The sequence below is a fragment of the Xylocopa sonorina genome, chromosome 12, assembly GCF_050948175.1.
Source record: "Xylocopa sonorina isolate GNS202 chromosome 12, iyXylSono1_principal, whole genome shotgun sequence".
Lineage (NCBI taxonomy): Eukaryota > Metazoa > Arthropoda > Insecta > Hymenoptera > Apidae > Xylocopa > Xylocopa sonorina.
The window spans coordinates 8,048,656-8,064,092 of NC_135204.1; the positions used below are offsets into that span (position 1 = coordinate 8,048,656).

Below are 15,437 nucleotides of genomic sequence, written 5' to 3' on the forward strand. Positions count from 1 at the left end.
CCAATGGTCGCCCTCCTTCACTCTCGCCCGCGCGATCCTTCCCGACGACGGAAACTACCCTCAACGGACGAGTTCCTTTTCGTTCCTCCGCCAACTGCTCGCTTCTCCACTTTTACCCCCACCTCATTCTCTACACTGAAAGCAACATTATCTTATGTAAAAATAGTAAAACGAGATGGAGAATCGTTTTGAGTAATTTCGTATCATTTGAAATTATCACTGCGTGATAGTTATATAGGAAGATACTTACGTAAAGGGTAAGTATTTTAAATGTTACGAAACAACGCTTGCTATGATAAAGTATACTTCTCTAGCGTGAAATATGCGAAATACCTTGTAAACTTCCAACCTTGAATAACCGAAACCGATGTATGTTCTTTACACCTAAAACAAGTAGAATTCGATGTTACTCGTAATGATTATAAATAAATTTTACCTGAATCTAAGCAATATATGCGCGCAAGCACTGCAAAGAATTATATACGTATTATAAAGTGGTTTATATCCGTGCACAACTCTTAAATACATCGCAAACATAAAAACGAATACGGAAGGAATGGACATTTATGAAATTTCGATATATCGATATCGATAAAATTTTCTCGATAGCGGCACTTTCGATTTCAAAATGGCAAATATAAACCGCAAAGTAATTAATCGATTTGAAATTTCATTCGAATCATCAAATTCAAGTAGAATATTAGAAAATACAGTATAAAGTATATAATTTTATACAAAACGAGAATTAAACAAATGCGATAAGATTCCAAACGAGATTAATTGTACAAATTTGTACAAACAAATTAATTTTGCATGCAATCATTGAATATACCTTTTTTAATTCCACTAAATTATTAGTATTAGTCAATTATACATGTTCATACCACTAAATTAATAACAGTTTCGTTTTACTGTACAAATATTTACTTTGAATCCTACTTGTGCGACTATACATGCAGAGACATCTTAACGTCTCAGTAAATAACTTGTTACTTATAAGCATAGTTGAAGCCTCATTAGTTAATTGATATTTGTATTATTCCTACTGTATCTGCTATTTTTATTCATTTCATTGATTCAAACATTTTACGTATCATGCTGAATCTTTTCACATGAAAGTGTTCATATATCCCTGAATTTAGTTATACAATTTGCGGCATAAAAGGTTATGGCAAAGATGGATTTAACTTTGTTGAGAAATAAATTTCGCGGGGCAATGCTTGGTGCTCTGGTCGGTGATTGTACTGGTAGTCCTTACGACAACGGGGATAAATTATCGAGTGGCACAAAATTAGTTTTGCAAAAATCATTCGACAAGTTAGAAGGGCCACCATTCAAAGGTATTTCTTAGAAATACATAAGCATTTCATAGGGTTTCCTTAACTTTACATACAATGCCACTATTTATAGTCTACAACGATTAAAGAGTAGCATAAAATGTAAGGATAATTAGATTTTGCTCTATGGTTTTGACACAAAGTATAATTTTCAATTCTATAGCACCTGTCATGCAGTTTACAGATGATTCTGCTATGACTTATTCGTTAGCCAAGTCTCTGGTTGAGCAGAAGGAATTAAATGTTGTTGACGTTGCGAAGAGGTTTGTTAAAAGTTATTACCAGGAGCCGAATCGTGGCTATGGAATGGGTGTTGTAACGGTATGATATTAAATATATTATATGCTGTGTAATCTTAATGGAAACTATAAAAATTCATGCTACGAGTGAAATTCTTTTGAAGGTATTTCGGAAATTACGAGGTAATAAACTTACTGACATTGTAACACCAGCTAAAGAACAATTCAGTGGTCAAGGTTCATGGGGAAATGGTGGAGCAATGAGGGTCTCACCTATTGCATTATTCTGTTATCAGAACTATGACAAACTTGTGGATACAGTTAAGAAAGTAACTGAAATTACTCACACACATAAAGTTGGGATAGATGGTGCAATTTTGCAGGTACTTTATGTTTGTGGTAGATAATTATATTTAAAATATCCTACTATATTCATTGTAATCTTTTTTAGCTTGTACTATTGTCATTTTACAGGCAGCAGCAGTTTATCAGAGCCTCCATTTAGATTGTAATGAAGAGTTAAATGTAATGAACTTCATTGACAATTTAATTGATAAAATGGATAAAGTAGAAAAAGATGAGGAAGGGTATGGTTTACATTAAATTATATGCTTGCAAGATTTAACTTGTTATTTAAAATTCATATTTTTCGCAGCTTAGGTTTGTCCGAACCACAACCATATAAAGTACAATTGGGCATACTAAAGACATTAATATCAGAAGAGGGTGAAGGACCACACGACGACAAAGTGGTTCAGAAATTGGGAAATAGTGTTGCAGCTTTGTATTCAGTACCCACTGCAATATTTTGCTTTTTAAGAGCACAAAAACCAATTACGGGTATACAAACGGAAAATCCTTTCAGAAGAGCAGTTCAGTATGCTGTAAGTGTACTATTTCACATGTTTTTTGTATTTCGAATTAATAACTATATCTCGAACAATACAATGAACAAGAAATTTCTATTTTTTAGATCAGTTTGGGTGGAGATACGGATACCATTGGTAGTATGACTGGTGCGATCGCTGGCGCATTTTACGGAGAAGAAAAAATTAGTTGCAATCTTTTGCAACATTGCGAAGCCTCAGAGGAATTCAGGATTTTAGGAGATAAATTATTTGAACTAGCAGTAGCAGAATAAACATTTTCCATTGCGTATAATCAAATGTAAAAACCGTTTTATGTTTAATACGATTTTCGTAAAAGTATAATTACGATTAAGATTATCATTTTTAACTATTCCATGATTCATTAAATATTTGTACAATAGATGTATTATTTCTTACGTATTTATAGCGATTATAAATTTGTACAATTAACAAATAAATACTCTTTATGATCTCCTTATAATAACAGAAGAATAAGTCTAGTAAATCCAAAGATAAAATCCTCTTTTAATATATGTGCAGGTTCATTAGCAAAAGAATAACCCATCTAATCCATATATGCGATATATCTGCATTCAATGCGTAGAAACATAGAAAAAAACTCTAAATGAATAATTTACAAAATACAGTATGTAAGGAATATTAATCAATTTTTTGGATATTGATCAAATGCTTTCTATAAGATTAAACATCGATTATAATCAATTTTATTTGCAATTCATTTAAATATCGTAGAAAAGAAATTTGACATTTCTATTAGCTGATAAAATTCAATATGGCCGTCCGGAAAACACGTTGCCTGTCCATAGTTGAAGTGACGCCTACAAATGATTTATGTCCGATATGAAATAGAAAGAAATCACGTAAAAAGATTGTGAAAGTTTTTTTAGATTAACAGTACTATACAATGGCCGGCAGCGAAGAGGTATTAGAAGGATTCATTTGTCCAATATGCATGACAGATTTCAAGGCACCTAATCAATTAACGAAACATTTTGAGGATTTTCACAATGATGATCCAGAGATCTTGAAATCGCTTAAAGGTATGAACTGTGACTGCAATAATTAGTATAGAAATTTCTGTCGATTCGTCAAGCTTGGAGTTCATGAATAAAACTCGCACATGTATATCAGAAGTAAATATATCAATTGAAATGGCAAAGTGATATAAATCGTTCCACTTTTTTAGATCTTTTCGGCAAAGCTAAGAAAAAGATTTTAAAGCAAGATGAAATATCAGAGTCATTCGCGAACAGTATACCATCATCTGCTAGACAACGTAGTCCAGAACTTAATTGGGGGCCTCAAGAAATCGGTATTGATTTGAACAAAAAAATTAAATAAGAAATCTTACAATATTCAATTGAATGGAATGTTCTTGAGGTTCTATTTTCTTGTAACCTATATTTAAAATTTTCAGGTGCGATAAGATCGCATACAAAATACTTTAAAGAAATAAGAAACATGAGACTGGAGCGATACTCTATAGAAACAAATAAACTTCTCATAAGACTAGATAAATTATTAAATAATTTACCAGCTGATCCTGTTGACAGAAAAGGTATGATTGTTATTCCTATCACTTCACAAACAGTAAGTAAACATTTTCTTTTTTTGTCTGGAATAGTTCACGAACGTACGATTGTGCCGTGGATAGATGAGAAAGATGTGAATTTATGCCCTACTTGCGCAAAAAGCTTTCACGTTGCAAGAAGAAAGCATCACTGCAGACTTTGTGGAGCTGTTATGTGTCACAGTTGTACAATATTTCTATCTTTACAAGATGCAAGTTGGTAGTTTTGAAATTAGCAACGAGAAAAAATAAAAACAGATTTTTATATAAAAATTATTGATTTATAGGAAAAATGACTAGTCCTGTATCTGTACAAGATGATTCAGCAGTGTCACCTACTACAACACGACCAATTTCAGAACGTCTTGTACGTGCGGGTATTGGTCTTACAAAATTAGCAAGATCTCCATCAAGCGGTAGTTTAAATAGTGTACTATTCTTGGTTAACGATTCAACAGGTAGTGAGCAACATTTTAGAATTTGCACGCATTGCGCGAATCTACTTGATGCTAGAGAAAAGCAAAAAGCGAAACACTTTGATAAACCCATTGTTTGTCAATTTTACGAGAAAATGAGGGCATACATGGAAGAAGCTTCACAACATGTGAAAATGTACAACAAGATGTGGGAATCATTAAGGTATGTGGTCCAATTATTCCAAGGTTAACATTTCTAACGCTTTCATAAATGTTAATACAGAAATTATTTGTATCTATTTATTTGATGATATTTGTATCTCTTATGTTTTTTAGTGAAGGAGAATCTACATATAATTTAGAAGATGCTCAAGCTTTAAGAGTTAAAATTGCAAAATTAGGCGAAAATATAGATTCTATTAGTAAAAGAATTTCAGTACTCGGGACGAGATGCATGGAAAGCCCTCCGCAGGAACAAGAACTCCGACTGCATCACATGGTTAGAGTATCCGCAATGATTTTCCTAAAAGAAGAGTTACTGACCGTACAAGCTTTACCTTCGGAAGAAAGATACGCCGAGTTACAGAGTGAACGACAGAAACGATTAGAAGCTAGAATTGCATACGAGAGACAATTGGAAGAAGAGCAGAGAGAAAAATCCAAAGAGCAACGTAAAAAGGAAGCATGGAACCCGAATCTTGAGGTTCGATCTTCTATAAAAGAAAATCAGGTAATGTTAATTTAACGAATAGGTAAAGGCCTACCTATGATATATATCATGGCTAATAATGTAGCAATCAATAGCAAAATGAGAAAAGAATTATGATATTAACAATCTATTTTTATATCATATTCGAATAGCCAACTGTGGTATTAAACCAATCACAAGGTTGGGGTCCTTCTAATGTTACCCCAATGATGCCTTCCTCTATGGACCCGATAATTGAACAAATGAGCAATCTTCGAGCGTACATTAAGCAAGCCAGAGCTGATTGCAGATATGACGAAGTTGCAACATTGGAAAGCAATCTTAAAGAACTTCAGAGCGCCTATTTTACGATGAAACAAAGTAATAATAGCGATGGTTAAATCACAGACATATTTGCATTTCTTTTCTATTAGGTAACTTCCGTTCTTTCTTATCAACACTAAATAAGACTTAATAAATCTTTCTACTGTATTAAAAGGTTCACGTATCGCTACATTCACTTTATGTATTATTGCACAGTGTGATCTATCTCAAAAGTTCCTTTACATTTATGAACTTGATTATGAAAAACACATCTATGAAAACTATAGTATTAAATTATTGTTGTATATATTGATATTAAGAATTATATATGTATATGGTTTTTTAAATGTAATATAATATTTATATAAAAATTTAATGTACAAAAATGAAAAGTATCTTGCAAAATAGATACTTATATATAATGTTTATTTGTACATGCTCTCATTATTTATAAAAATTGTTACCAATGCGGTTTTCATTAAATTTTAAGCAACGATGTAACCTTATGCGTTTTTTTGTGAAAAATTATTTTATTTGAACCAATACTACTTAAACTCTTTTTTTAATAGATCCCAGATCTTTAAAAAATACCTTATGGATTTTGAAGACACGCATCCTCAAAAAGTTTTAAACTAAGTTTCAAAGTAACATTTTAGTAAAGATACGTTATCCATTGTATTTCAAAATTGTAATCGGTAATTCTTGCGAGGTTAATGATTCTTGTGTTATATTTCTTTCATTTCCGGTAGCATTATCATTATTCGAATTAGATTCATCGTTTTTTCGAAGTTCAATAATGCATTGAGGCAATTCGGCAGAAATTAGTTCATTTTGACTAATACTCGAACTAAATTGTAATGAATAGTTAGTCTGATCGTTCAATAAATTTTTATTCGATACGATCGGACCGTTATTTAAAAAAACCGGAATTTCCTCCGAAAGTACTTCCTGATTTAATCTTGTCTGTTCCATAGTTCGTTTATAAGTGTTCAAAAACACGGGCAACTCGCAAGATGACATTTCTTGTTGTTCAAACACTGCTTGTCTTTGTTCTCGACAATCGTCTACGTTTTGTTCATCACCGAATTTCATTGAATCAGAGATCTGGGCGTTCAATGTTTCATTAAGATTTTCTAAATGTTTCTCATTCTGTTTCCCTTTCGAAGAAATCAATTTCGTCGACTGCATATTTCTTTCTAAAGAGCTATCATTTACTGCATTATTAATAGCATTAGGATTATTTGTTCTATTATCATCGAGTTCAGAAGGTAATCTGAATATTAATGATTCATTGAAATCAGTGCTCCCATTCTCTTCGTTTTCTTCTAACAATTTTCTTATAACTTCGTCGGAAATATCTACGGGCGCTGCTGGTCCACATTCTGGTCGTTTTGGAAGTTCCTCTATAAAGAACAAAAAACGTACAAGTTGAAATTTATTCTCCATCTTGCTGAAGTATTTTTTATGTTTATTATACCATTTAAAATATCTCCTGCCAAATAATCAGCAGCTCTAAACAGTTCTGCTTTTACTAAAAGGTTCAACAAAACACGCAACGTTGGTCTGCTTTTACCCATCGTACCCCATTCTGATAAAAAAATCTCTGCCGCGTTTCTTCTTTGCTGCTGTGCAGCTTGTTCGATCATGCTGTAAGGAATAGAAAAATTAATTCACAGTTGAAACGTCGCATGAATTTTACATTGTAATATTTACAAATCGTACCTGAAATGCTGGCTATTAAATTTCGGAAAATTAGATGCATCATCTTTTGGTACGATTGCCATTATTTTCTTCCACGAATCCGATACATTCAATATCTGCCCGAGCGTGTACAATTCGGCGGGCCTTAATTTTCGTAATTCTGTATCTAAGCACATTGTACTTTGCGACATTGTGTTAGACATAATAATTACAAATTTTCATAAAAAATAAACGTATATCACTTATGCGGTAAATGAAGGAAATAATTTCTAACCTTTTAACTAATAATTAATCGTAATTTTCTGAACATACTATATATGTTCATAAACTGATATTAATTATCATTACGTAAATTTTTCTGTTACGTTCAACTTTGATATTTATTTAATTTTTATCGGTGATCACAAAAATTGAGAAAACAATAGATTTTTTTGTGTTGTTCGTTCACGATTCGCTTACGTTACTGCATAATTTTTTGTTGAATCACAGTTTAACCGCGCAAATTTAAAATAGCGCTTTCGAACTGTTTCAGTTATTTTAGTGAAAGAATCATTTTAATTTAGGTAATAAAAGTGCAAAAAGACTTCAATTGAAATTAGAAAAATAAATAAGGAAGCAAAATTAAAATGCGTAGAATAAAAAATGTATATATTACCGAAATATATTTTATTGTTATGTATAAAAAGATTTGTATAAAATTTTCTTAAAGGATAATATCTCTTTGCAAGACACAAGAACTGCGACATATACAAAATATCACAGTCTTGCTGAAAATAAGCATATTTTTGAAATAGACAGTAATAAATTTAGAAAAATATAATTAACCTATTTAGTGAACAAACGAAATGCTACAGCCTTACTTTTTTCTCGGTATTTAAATAGTATTGCATATAAATATCCAGGAAGTATCGTTAAATTCTTCTCGCGATTCGTTCACTTGAGGCACAAAGTTTGCATTGTCACAATCTGCATATAAACCTTTCAATGCCCACTTCAATTACATTCAACGTTGGCATGCATAGTTTATTAAATGTAATTATATACAAGCGTCATATCGTTTTAACGATTTCGGAGTATAAGCTCTGTAAATACGTATACGATTATCAGTGATCGTCTTACGTTAAACGTGTACATCATCCTTTTACAAACGATCCGATATATCTTTAGCGTTTTCTTTGCCATTAGCAATTCGAGATCCAAATTGAAAAGCTCTTTTAGGAAAATTAGCAGTAGTTTGGAAACCAAGTTTACACGCAGCCAACCGTAAGAGTAACTTGTCTCCTAAACCCGATAACATTTTATCCGTTGGATAACATCTACAAATATATAATTCAATTTTAATAAATTGCTATTAATTTCATTTTTAAATCTCTATTTTCATTAATTTACCTTTCCCATGGTTTCAATTGTTGAACATATTCTACTATGTTCTCGTCCAAGTATGGCAGTCTTGATTGTCTCCCGTGATCTGACACAATACGATCGTCTCGACCTAAATTTCTTTCAGAAATTCTAGCCACTTCAATATTCAGTTCTTGTGTCAAAGCGTCCCAACCCTTATGTCTTAATATCGTTCTATGTCTCATGTATCCACCGAATAATTCATCTGCTCCCATGCCTAAGAGAAGTACTCTACATGGGGATTCATAGATATTGGTACTCGAATTGATCGTACCTCTTGCACGACTTGCAAACCATACAGCACAACCTAAGCTTTCATCTAATACAGTGCAAAGTGGATAGAGCAAATTACAAATTCGCGATGAACGATATTTCTGCAATTCTGCCTGACTAATGTTCACCTGAATAAAAGTGGGTAAACATAATTATTAAACACTGCCCCGATTGTTTAGATATTCAAATTTTTTACATGAATATACTCTTAAACTTATATACTTCTACGAAATTCCACCTCCGCTTCGGGCAAATCTTCGAAAGCTCCATAAACGTTTGTTTCCCGGTTTTTCTATCAGGCACATCATATTGGTCTTCCATACAATGTTCCTCACTAGTTCCGTTGGATTTTTTTAACGTATTGATTGATTTCTCAAACGCAACGTTGATTAAATCAATAGGCTCGTCGTGTGGTACATATTTGTCGGCGATTAACGTTAAAATAGCCGAGTCCAAGCCGCCAGAAAATAATATACCTATCTTTGCATGATTACATGCAACGTTCTCTCCATTCAAGGCTAATTTGATACAAATTTTACAAAATTTTGATTGTTTCTTTATTCTAACTTCTACAGCCTTGTAAAGAAGCTGCAACAGCCTGTCTACTCTTTCAGCTATCACTTTATTCTCTAATAGATGTTCCAATGTTTTGTAAGAGTTCTCAAAGTAAGGACTATTCTCCAGATATTCCAAATCTTTAATATTAGGATGCAAATGTAGGCACGTCGACACGCTGGATTCTAATATAGTTTTCTTAATATCTATATCCACGCCCAAATGTGTTTCCAATGCTTCGATAATGTCAGTGAATCTCAAATCTGGTTCTTTCCATGGGTGGCATGCAAGATTCACTCTCGAATTAGATAAATTTACAGAAAAAATCCCAATTGCTGGAACTTCTACAATTTTATTTATTTGTTTGCTAGCAACCGATGTCAAAGTTAAAACGTTCTGATCTGTGTCCATTTTCAGAAGTAAACTGTGCCTTCCTATAATATCTCTGCCAAAATATAAAAGGTTGCTAGATTTTTGGTAATATATGAAACTGTATGGACCTTGGATTTGTTCAAATACTGATAAAATATTTGAAGATAATTTGAAATTATTCAATACCACATTCGTATCGCAAATCTGATCTTGAGCCTAGAAGAAACAATGTATTTATTTATTTTCAATCCCTCGTTTTCAATATCGATGCTATTGATCTATTGATCGAATAAGAAATATAATCATTTTTATCAACAGATCTATACTCTGAAACTTTGAACATTAATAAGTGCAACATAAATCTGAAACTCTCGATATTTACCAAGTTTCCAAAAAAGATGTCTCCATTCCAAAGAAGGATATTACCATTAGAATCAACTGCTGGTTGTTCGCCTATACTTGAACCTTGCATCCATAAAATAGAAGCAGCAAAATGCCCAAACCAATTTTTAGATAAATTTTCAAAGTTCTCTCCTAATTTATCAGGACCACGGGCAGCTATATAATCCCTACATATATTCCACTAAAAAAAGAAACAACATTAGACATCGTTCTCAAATTCGTTACTGAAATATAGACTTATTTTTTCATTCATTACAGATAAAAATACCTCGTGCGAAGCTTCTTTATTATTTTGCTGATTTTGCGAAACGTGACAGAAAATACCACACATTGTTATGCCGGTATGTACATAACCTTAAATTATTAAATGTTTTACAAATAAATGATTTAAAAAGATTGCAGTACTATGCGATCACTGTAATACCACTATTATCAGTATAAAAAAGTATTATCAATCTTCATATTTCCGTGGGTAACCCAGGTACTTTCTAAATTTCTTATTGTTGTACCACCGATGGTATAGTAGTTCAGTTTCTGTATTCAATTTAAATCTAATTATACGAACGTGTAATGGAGAAAGGAACAAGGCAAAATATATAGAGAAAACAGAACTTATGATGCCTATGTATATGTATATTATAAATAAAAATTATATCAAGCGACGTCACAGAATCTAATTGTTGTTATGAAATTGTGTGTCTCCTACGTTTGTACCATTTTGTTTTTTCTATGTTTGAACATTGCAAGTGCGTTGGAAGTTTAAATTTATATAAATTAAGTTCAATTATAAATTTATACGCTTTTCATTATTCTATCTTTCATTTCCAATGGTTTCACAGTATCTCTCGCCATATTGTTAAAGACAGCAGATGCAGAGTAACGATAATTAGTCCAACTTGAACTTTGAGTCAACAGTTGTGCTGTCACTGATACCGAAAGGAATGTAACTGTATTTCACCTAAAGGTTTACGTCGAATCACTGTTATTTATTTTCAACATTAAATTTGTTCTAATATAACAAGTTCTCGACTTATTTGGAATATGATTAATACAGGGTATGTTTTATATTGTAATTTTAACATAATATTTTTAAAAAAGTTAAGAGCATATTGTTTGAACATACTCACTTTCAGTATTGCATGTAAAAAAAAGGTTACATTTCGTACGTTAATTTATTAATGAATTCAAAAAAATTTTAACGACAATTGCATGTAAATATTGTTTTATTCTCTTGTGTTAAATTTGATTTGAACAAAACCTATTTTTAAAAACTGAGAGCAAGTTGATAAATGTCATTATCATGTTATGTACATTTGTAATTTTTTTAATATATATGTAATAATATACGAATGGAATATATAAACATTTAGGAAGCTTGCTGGTCGCACAATTTTTATTACCGGAGCATCAAGAGGAATTGGAAAGAGCATTGCTCTAAAAGCTGCAAAGGATGGGGCAAATATTGTTATCGCAGCTAAGACTGCAGAACCACATCCAAAGTTACCAGGAACTATATACACTGCTGCCAAAGAAAGTAATTATACAATTTCTTAAAATAATTAATCATCAAGTCATTGAAGGCCAACCCAAGTTTTCTTATTGTTCTAGGCTTTCAAGAAGTTTAGAAAAATTTAAAACTACTTTTTAGAGCCATTTCATGATCCAGTAATTTTCAAACTTAAATCTATTGATTTTGTCCTTGGCAGTTTGAAGATGTTTTTGAGTGAAATTTTGCTTGAGCCATCAATGATCTAGTCTGTAATCCAGTTTTTAATATAATTAATTGAATTAAAACTTGTACACTAGAAAACTATTTTATAATAAAGAGATTTATTGATTTTAGTTGAGCAAATGGGTGGAAAAGCTTTACCCTGTGTTGTAGATGTAAGAGACGAAGCACAAGTAATTTCAGCAGTACAGAATGCTGTTAACAAATTCGGTGGTATTGATATTGTTATTAATAATGCTAGCGCTATTTCTTTAACAGGCACAGAATCCACAGATATGAAAAAGTATGATCTTATGCATAATATCAATACTAGAGGAACATTTTTAGTGTAAGTATAAAAATTCAGTTTTAGTTGTAGAAATAAAATTCACTAATATGACATTACACATTTTAAGGTCCAAGGTATGTTTACCATATTTAAAAAAAAGCACAAATCCTCATATAGTGAATATCAGCCCACCATTAAGTATGAACCCAATATGGTTTAAAACTCATGTTGCTTATACAATATCTAAGTTTGGAATGTCAATGTGTGCCCTTGGAATGGCCGCTGAATTTAAAAATGATGGTATTGCTGTAAATGCAGTCTGGCCAAAGACTGGTAAATCATATATTTCTTTAATTTCATTATTAAAAAAAAATAATTCTCTCAATTTAAAACTCTGTTACGCACGCGTTATTTCAGCTATACATACCGCTGCGATGGAGATGTTAGTTGGTTCTGAATCACAAAATCATACTCGCAAACCGGAAATAATGGGTGATGCTGTGTATGCTTTAATTTGCAAAGATAGTAAATCTGTTACTGGTCAATTTTTAACTGATGAGGAAATATTAAAAAATGAAGGAATTTGTGATTTTTCTGATTACGCGTGTAATCCAGGTATATAAAAATTATATAAGTTTACAATTGATATATAAATGTATAATTAATATTTTTATAAACAACTCAATTTCTATTTCAGCATATAAAGATAAGTTGACGCCAGATTTCTTCCTAGATGAGAATTTGGAACAAATAGATTTTGATAATTATATGACAACTAAAAAGAAGGAACAAATTGTACAGAATACCAATAAATCAGAGGAAAAGATCATGAAAATATTTACTGCCATCCAAGCTAATTTAAATAGCGAGCTTGTTAACAAAATGGGAGCCATATTTCAATTTAATGTTAAAGGTATATCAGCTTTTAAGTTCAAATACTATCTATTGTTGATTATGTTAAAATGTATTAATCCTCGTACATTACAGCACATCGTAGATCAGTTTGATTAATTGTCGAAGCATCCATAATTCAAAAGTTAATTAATACTACTTTTACAAAAAATTATAATATGTAAATTTCGTAAATTTTAAAGGTGATGAACCTGGTACATGGTTTTTGGATCTTAAAAATGGTAAAGGTGAAGTAGGGAGAGGAGAACCTAAGCAACCGCCAGATGCAACATTAACAATGGATTCTCAAAACTTATTCGCACTGTTTTCTGGTAAAAAAATATATTTTTTACGTTCAAATCAATTAGAAATGTAAAATAATTTTACTAATAACGTAATTGTATATACCTTTAGGAAAATTAAAACCTGCATCGGCATTTGTAACGGGAAAATTGAAAGTTAGCGGTGATCTTCAAAAAGCAATGAAATTAGAGAAATTAATGGTCAGTTTAAAGTCGAAACTTTAAAAAATTAAATACTGTCTTCTTAAAAAGAATCAACATATTAACTAATTAAGAAAAAATTATTCTTACATAAACAAATTTTGTTATTTTTTGTAAATGTTTAATGTTAAATATAAAATATTTAAAAGTAGTATAAAATATATTTTTATATATTGTAATATATTTTGTAATGCTAAATGATAAAAATTAAATAATTTACATTTTTTTAATAGTTATGCATACATATGGAGCTTTATTTATACAGTTAGAAATTAAACATAGTTATTCATATTTCATACTTTGTTTGGAACTCATGGGCATAGATACAAAGTACTTTGTCATTATATTTCTAGCTGTTTCATAAGTTCCAAAAAAGATAAATCCTCCCAATGTTATCCAAATTACTCTTGGACCAACACCAGCAAAAAGTCTAAAATTTCATAATTATTTTTATGTTTTATGTTTTTAAGATTGTTAATCTTTAAGTTTGGATTTATAAATGTCAAAGAGATATGCAAAAGAGATATACAAAAAGATATGCAAAGAGATATTTGCATATCTGTATGCTGTAATTTTTACATATTTAAATTTCTGATAAAAGCATAAATATTTACAATCTAATTATCAATCACAAATGAAATTCTAAAATTTACCCATGTAAACTTTTCTCATTGTACACATCCTTCAACACATACAGTATCTTTAATTTTGATGCATTTTCGTTTCTACGCGCAAGCATTATCCTTGTTTTTATAACATCTAAAGGTGTAGTAATAGTTGCAGAAATACCACCTAATAAGTTTCATAGTATCAACTGTGAATCGAGTAAAATGTTATGAGAATTTTTATTGAATATCAAGAATGTGAACCTGCTATTGCACCACATACAGCACTTTCCACTGGAAGAATTTCTCTGCCAGCGTGTCGACTCCAAATTTTCTTGAACTGTTCCCATATAGGAAATTGTATAAAACTAAATGGCATATCCCTTAATATAGTACTCCAGTAACCACAATACAACAATCTAAGGTTAACGGTTCCTTTATCCAAGATTAAGGCCTGCTTTCTTTGTTTCAAAACTTCTACAGGCACTCTTATCAGACAGGCCACCTTTTATTTGAATCATGTAATACTTGGTTGGTATGTAAAATTAATTTTTAATCGTATCTTAACTAATTTAATTTTTATATAGTTATACCATTTCCGACAGAGATGCAGCACCCATGTGGAGGAGAGAATGATACCTTTCAGGTACTCTACATTGTGTTACATTCTTAAGGCTCTCATAAGTTACAAAGAAAAGAGACGCTACAATATTGTAATAGTTTAACTTATATAATCTTGAACATTTTAAATTAGTTTAAGCTGCTTTATTTGTATATGTTTACCACTTGGCGCTGAACCAACTACTACTGGCAGGATCCCTTTGTAAAGTTGGGAAAATCCTCCCGATTTAACAAAACCTTGCTTAGATTGCAAACGTGTTTTTACCGTATCCAATGGATATAAAATTACATCAACAGAAGTACCAGCTAGTCCTCCTGCCTATTTAAATCAACATTAAATCACTTTCTTAAACAATAATTTATTAAATGTGATTTCGGCTGTTAAATCTGAATTTATAAACATCTTATAAATAAACATATTTTTACTTACTACTAGTGACATAAAAAAATTAAATCTCGCGTTTGATACTTCCAATGATTTATTATGTGCTGTCATTTGATATGTTGATGGCTTAATCGTATTTTACAACATGCCTTGCGTACCAGAGAAAGTTTTTAACCTAACACGAGTGATAATTCTTCATCTTATGTTCTCATCATACTGATTATAAGAGTGTATGCAGCAATGCAATTACGTGCATACAAATTTTCG

General features: G+C 31.2%; 6 protein-coding genes across 8 annotated transcripts; 3 read left to right on the top strand and 3 right to left on the bottom strand.

Annotated features, from left to right (window-relative positions):
* The first annotated feature begins 1,011 nt into the window (after positions 1-1,011).
* Positions 1,012-2,940, top strand: LOC143429611 (ADP-ribosylhydrolase ARH3). Its single transcript, XM_076905289.1, has 6 exons — positions 1,012-1,340; positions 1,501-1,658; positions 1,741-1,959; positions 2,051-2,163; positions 2,232-2,460; positions 2,550-2,940. The coding sequence occupies exons 1-6, from the start codon at positions 1,169-1,171 to the stop codon at positions 2,715-2,717; spliced, it is 1,059 nt and encodes a 352-aa protein (XP_076761404.1). The 5' UTR covers positions 1,012-1,168; the 3' UTR covers positions 2,718-2,940.
* Positions 2,941-3,216: 276 nt separating this feature from the next.
* On the top strand, positions 3,217-5,740 carry Rbsn-5 (Rabenosyn-5). Of its 2 annotated transcripts, XM_076905676.1 has the most exons (8): positions 3,217-3,506; positions 3,653-3,778; positions 3,884-4,024; positions 4,091-4,252; positions 4,324-4,675; positions 4,789-5,182; positions 5,314-5,574; positions 5,681-5,740. In XM_076905676.1, exons 1-7 carry the CDS (start codon positions 3,371-3,373, stop codon positions 5,539-5,541), a joined length of 1,539 nt encoding a protein of 512 aa, XP_076761791.1. In that variant the 5' UTR covers positions 3,217-3,370; the 3' UTR covers positions 5,542-5,574; positions 5,681-5,740. The 2 variants fall into 2 exon arrangements, with proteins under 2 accessions (XP_076761791.1, XP_076761790.1); XM_076905675.1 differs by having other exon boundaries at positions 5,314-5,740.
* Positions 5,741-6,082: 342 nt separating this feature from the next.
* Positions 6,083-7,630, bottom strand: Tub (interleukin 1 receptor associated kinase 4 tube). Its single transcript, XM_076905288.1, has 3 exons — positions 7,187-7,630; positions 6,942-7,111; positions 6,083-6,867 (listed from the first exon to the last, which is right to left on the bottom strand). The coding sequence occupies exons 1-3, from the start codon at positions 7,366-7,368 to the stop codon at positions 6,131-6,133; spliced, it is 1,089 nt and encodes a 362-aa protein (XP_076761403.1). The 5' UTR covers positions 7,369-7,630; the 3' UTR covers positions 6,083-6,130.
* Positions 7,631-7,966: 336 nt separating this feature from the next.
* On the bottom strand, positions 7,967-10,682 carry LOC143429827 (asparagine synthetase domain-containing protein 1). Its single transcript, XM_076905625.1, has 5 exons — positions 10,437-10,682; positions 10,149-10,349; positions 9,062-9,982; positions 8,555-8,967; positions 7,967-8,481 (listed from the first exon to the last, which is right to left on the bottom strand). The coding sequence occupies exons 1-5, from the start codon at positions 10,497-10,499 to the stop codon at positions 8,307-8,309; spliced, it is 1,773 nt and encodes a 590-aa protein (XP_076761740.1). The 5' UTR covers positions 10,500-10,682; the 3' UTR covers positions 7,967-8,306.
* A 404-nt stretch (positions 10,683-11,086) lies between these two features.
* Hsdl2 (Hydroxysteroid dehydrogenase like 2) lies at positions 11,087-13,720 on the top strand. 2 transcript variants are annotated; one of them, XM_076905739.1, is made up of 8 exons: positions 11,087-11,223; positions 11,539-11,702; positions 12,012-12,225; positions 12,293-12,498; positions 12,583-12,780; positions 12,863-13,078; positions 13,260-13,388; positions 13,471-13,720. In XM_076905739.1, the coding sequence occupies exons 1-8, from the start codon at positions 11,210-11,212 to the stop codon at positions 13,581-13,583; spliced, it is 1,254 nt and encodes a 417-aa protein (XP_076761854.1). In that variant the 5' UTR covers positions 11,087-11,209; the 3' UTR covers positions 13,584-13,720. The 2 variants fall into 2 exon arrangements, with proteins under 2 accessions (XP_076761854.1, XP_076761855.1); XM_076905740.1 differs by lacking the exons at positions 11,087-11,223; positions 11,539-11,702 and adding an exon at positions 11,804-11,922.
* A 78-nt stretch (positions 13,721-13,798) lies between these two features.
* LOC143429693 (mitochondrial S-adenosylmethionine carrier protein-like) lies at positions 13,799-15,270 on the bottom strand. Its single transcript, XM_076905408.1, has 6 exons — positions 15,216-15,270; positions 14,948-15,104; positions 14,758-14,867; positions 14,429-14,669; positions 14,213-14,351; positions 13,799-13,989 (listed from the first exon to the last, which is right to left on the bottom strand). The coding sequence occupies exons 1-6, from the start codon at positions 15,225-15,227 to the stop codon at positions 13,842-13,844; spliced, it is 807 nt and encodes a 268-aa protein (XP_076761523.1). The 5' UTR covers positions 15,228-15,270; the 3' UTR covers positions 13,799-13,841.
* Positions 15,271-15,437: the final 167 nt, after the last annotated feature.

Bases quoted from the DNA above. Each gene is read 5' to 3' on its own strand.
- Tub (XM_076905288.1), bottom strand. From the start codon at position 7,368: ATGTCTAACACAATGTCGCAAAGTACAATGTGCTTAGATACAGAATTA. The intron at 7,112-7,186 runs GTACGATTTGTA...TATTCCTTACAG, and splicing joins TTTAATAGCCAGCATTTCAG to CATGATCGAACAAGCTGCAC. The intron at 6,868-6,941 runs GTATAATAAACA...TGTTCTTTATAG, and splicing joins GGCAGGAGATATTTTAAATG to AGGAACTTCCAAAACGACCA.
- LOC143429611 (XM_076905289.1), top strand. From the start codon at position 1,169: ATGGCAAAGATGGATTTAACTTTGTTGAGAAATAAATTTCGCGGGGCA. The intron at 1,341-1,500 runs GTATTTCTTAGA...TCAATTCTATAG, and splicing joins AGAAGGGCCACCATTCAAAG to CACCTGTCATGCAGTTTACA. The intron at 2,461-2,549 runs GTAAGTGTACTA...TCTATTTTTTAG, and splicing joins GAAGAGCAGTTCAGTATGCT to ATCAGTTTGGGTGGAGATAC.
- LOC143429827 (XM_076905625.1), bottom strand. From the start codon at position 10,499: ATGTGTGGTATTTTCTGTCACGTTTCGCAAAATCAGCAAAATAATAAA. The intron at 10,350-10,436 runs GTATTTTTATCT...TTCTTTTTTTAG, and splicing joins ATAAAGAAGCTTCGCACGAG to TGGAATATATGTAGGGATTA. The intron at 8,482-8,554 runs GTAAATTAATGA...ATATATTTGTAG, and splicing joins CAATTGAAACCATGGGAAAG to ATGTTATCCAACGGATAAAA.
- LOC143429693 (XM_076905408.1), bottom strand. The intron at 14,868-14,947 runs GTAAACATATAC...ACAATATTGTAG, and splicing joins AGTTGGTTCAGCGCCAAGTG to CGTCTCTTTTCTTTGTAACT. The intron at 13,990-14,212 runs GTAAATTTTAGA...ATGAAATTTTAG, and splicing joins AATGAGAAAAGTTTACATGG to ACTTTTTGCTGGTGTTGGTC.
- Hsdl2 (XM_076905739.1), top strand. The intron at 13,079-13,259 runs GTATATCAGCTT...TAAATTTTAAAG, and splicing joins ATTTCAATTTAATGTTAAAG to GTGATGAACCTGGTACATGG. The intron at 13,389-13,470 runs GTAAAAAAATAT...ATATACCTTTAG, and splicing joins CTTATTCGCACTGTTTTCTG to GAAAATTAAAACCTGCATCG.
- Rbsn-5 (XM_076905675.1), top strand. From the start codon at position 3,371: ATGGCCGGCAGCGAAGAGGTATTAGAAGGATTCATTTGTCCAATATGC. The intron at 3,507-3,652 runs GTATGAACTGTG...CCACTTTTTTAG, and splicing joins GATCTTGAAATCGCTTAAAG to ATCTTTTCGGCAAAGCTAAG. The intron at 5,183-5,313 runs GTAATGTTAATT...ATATTCGAATAG, and splicing joins CTTCTATAAAAGAAAATCAG to CCAACTGTGGTATTAAACCA.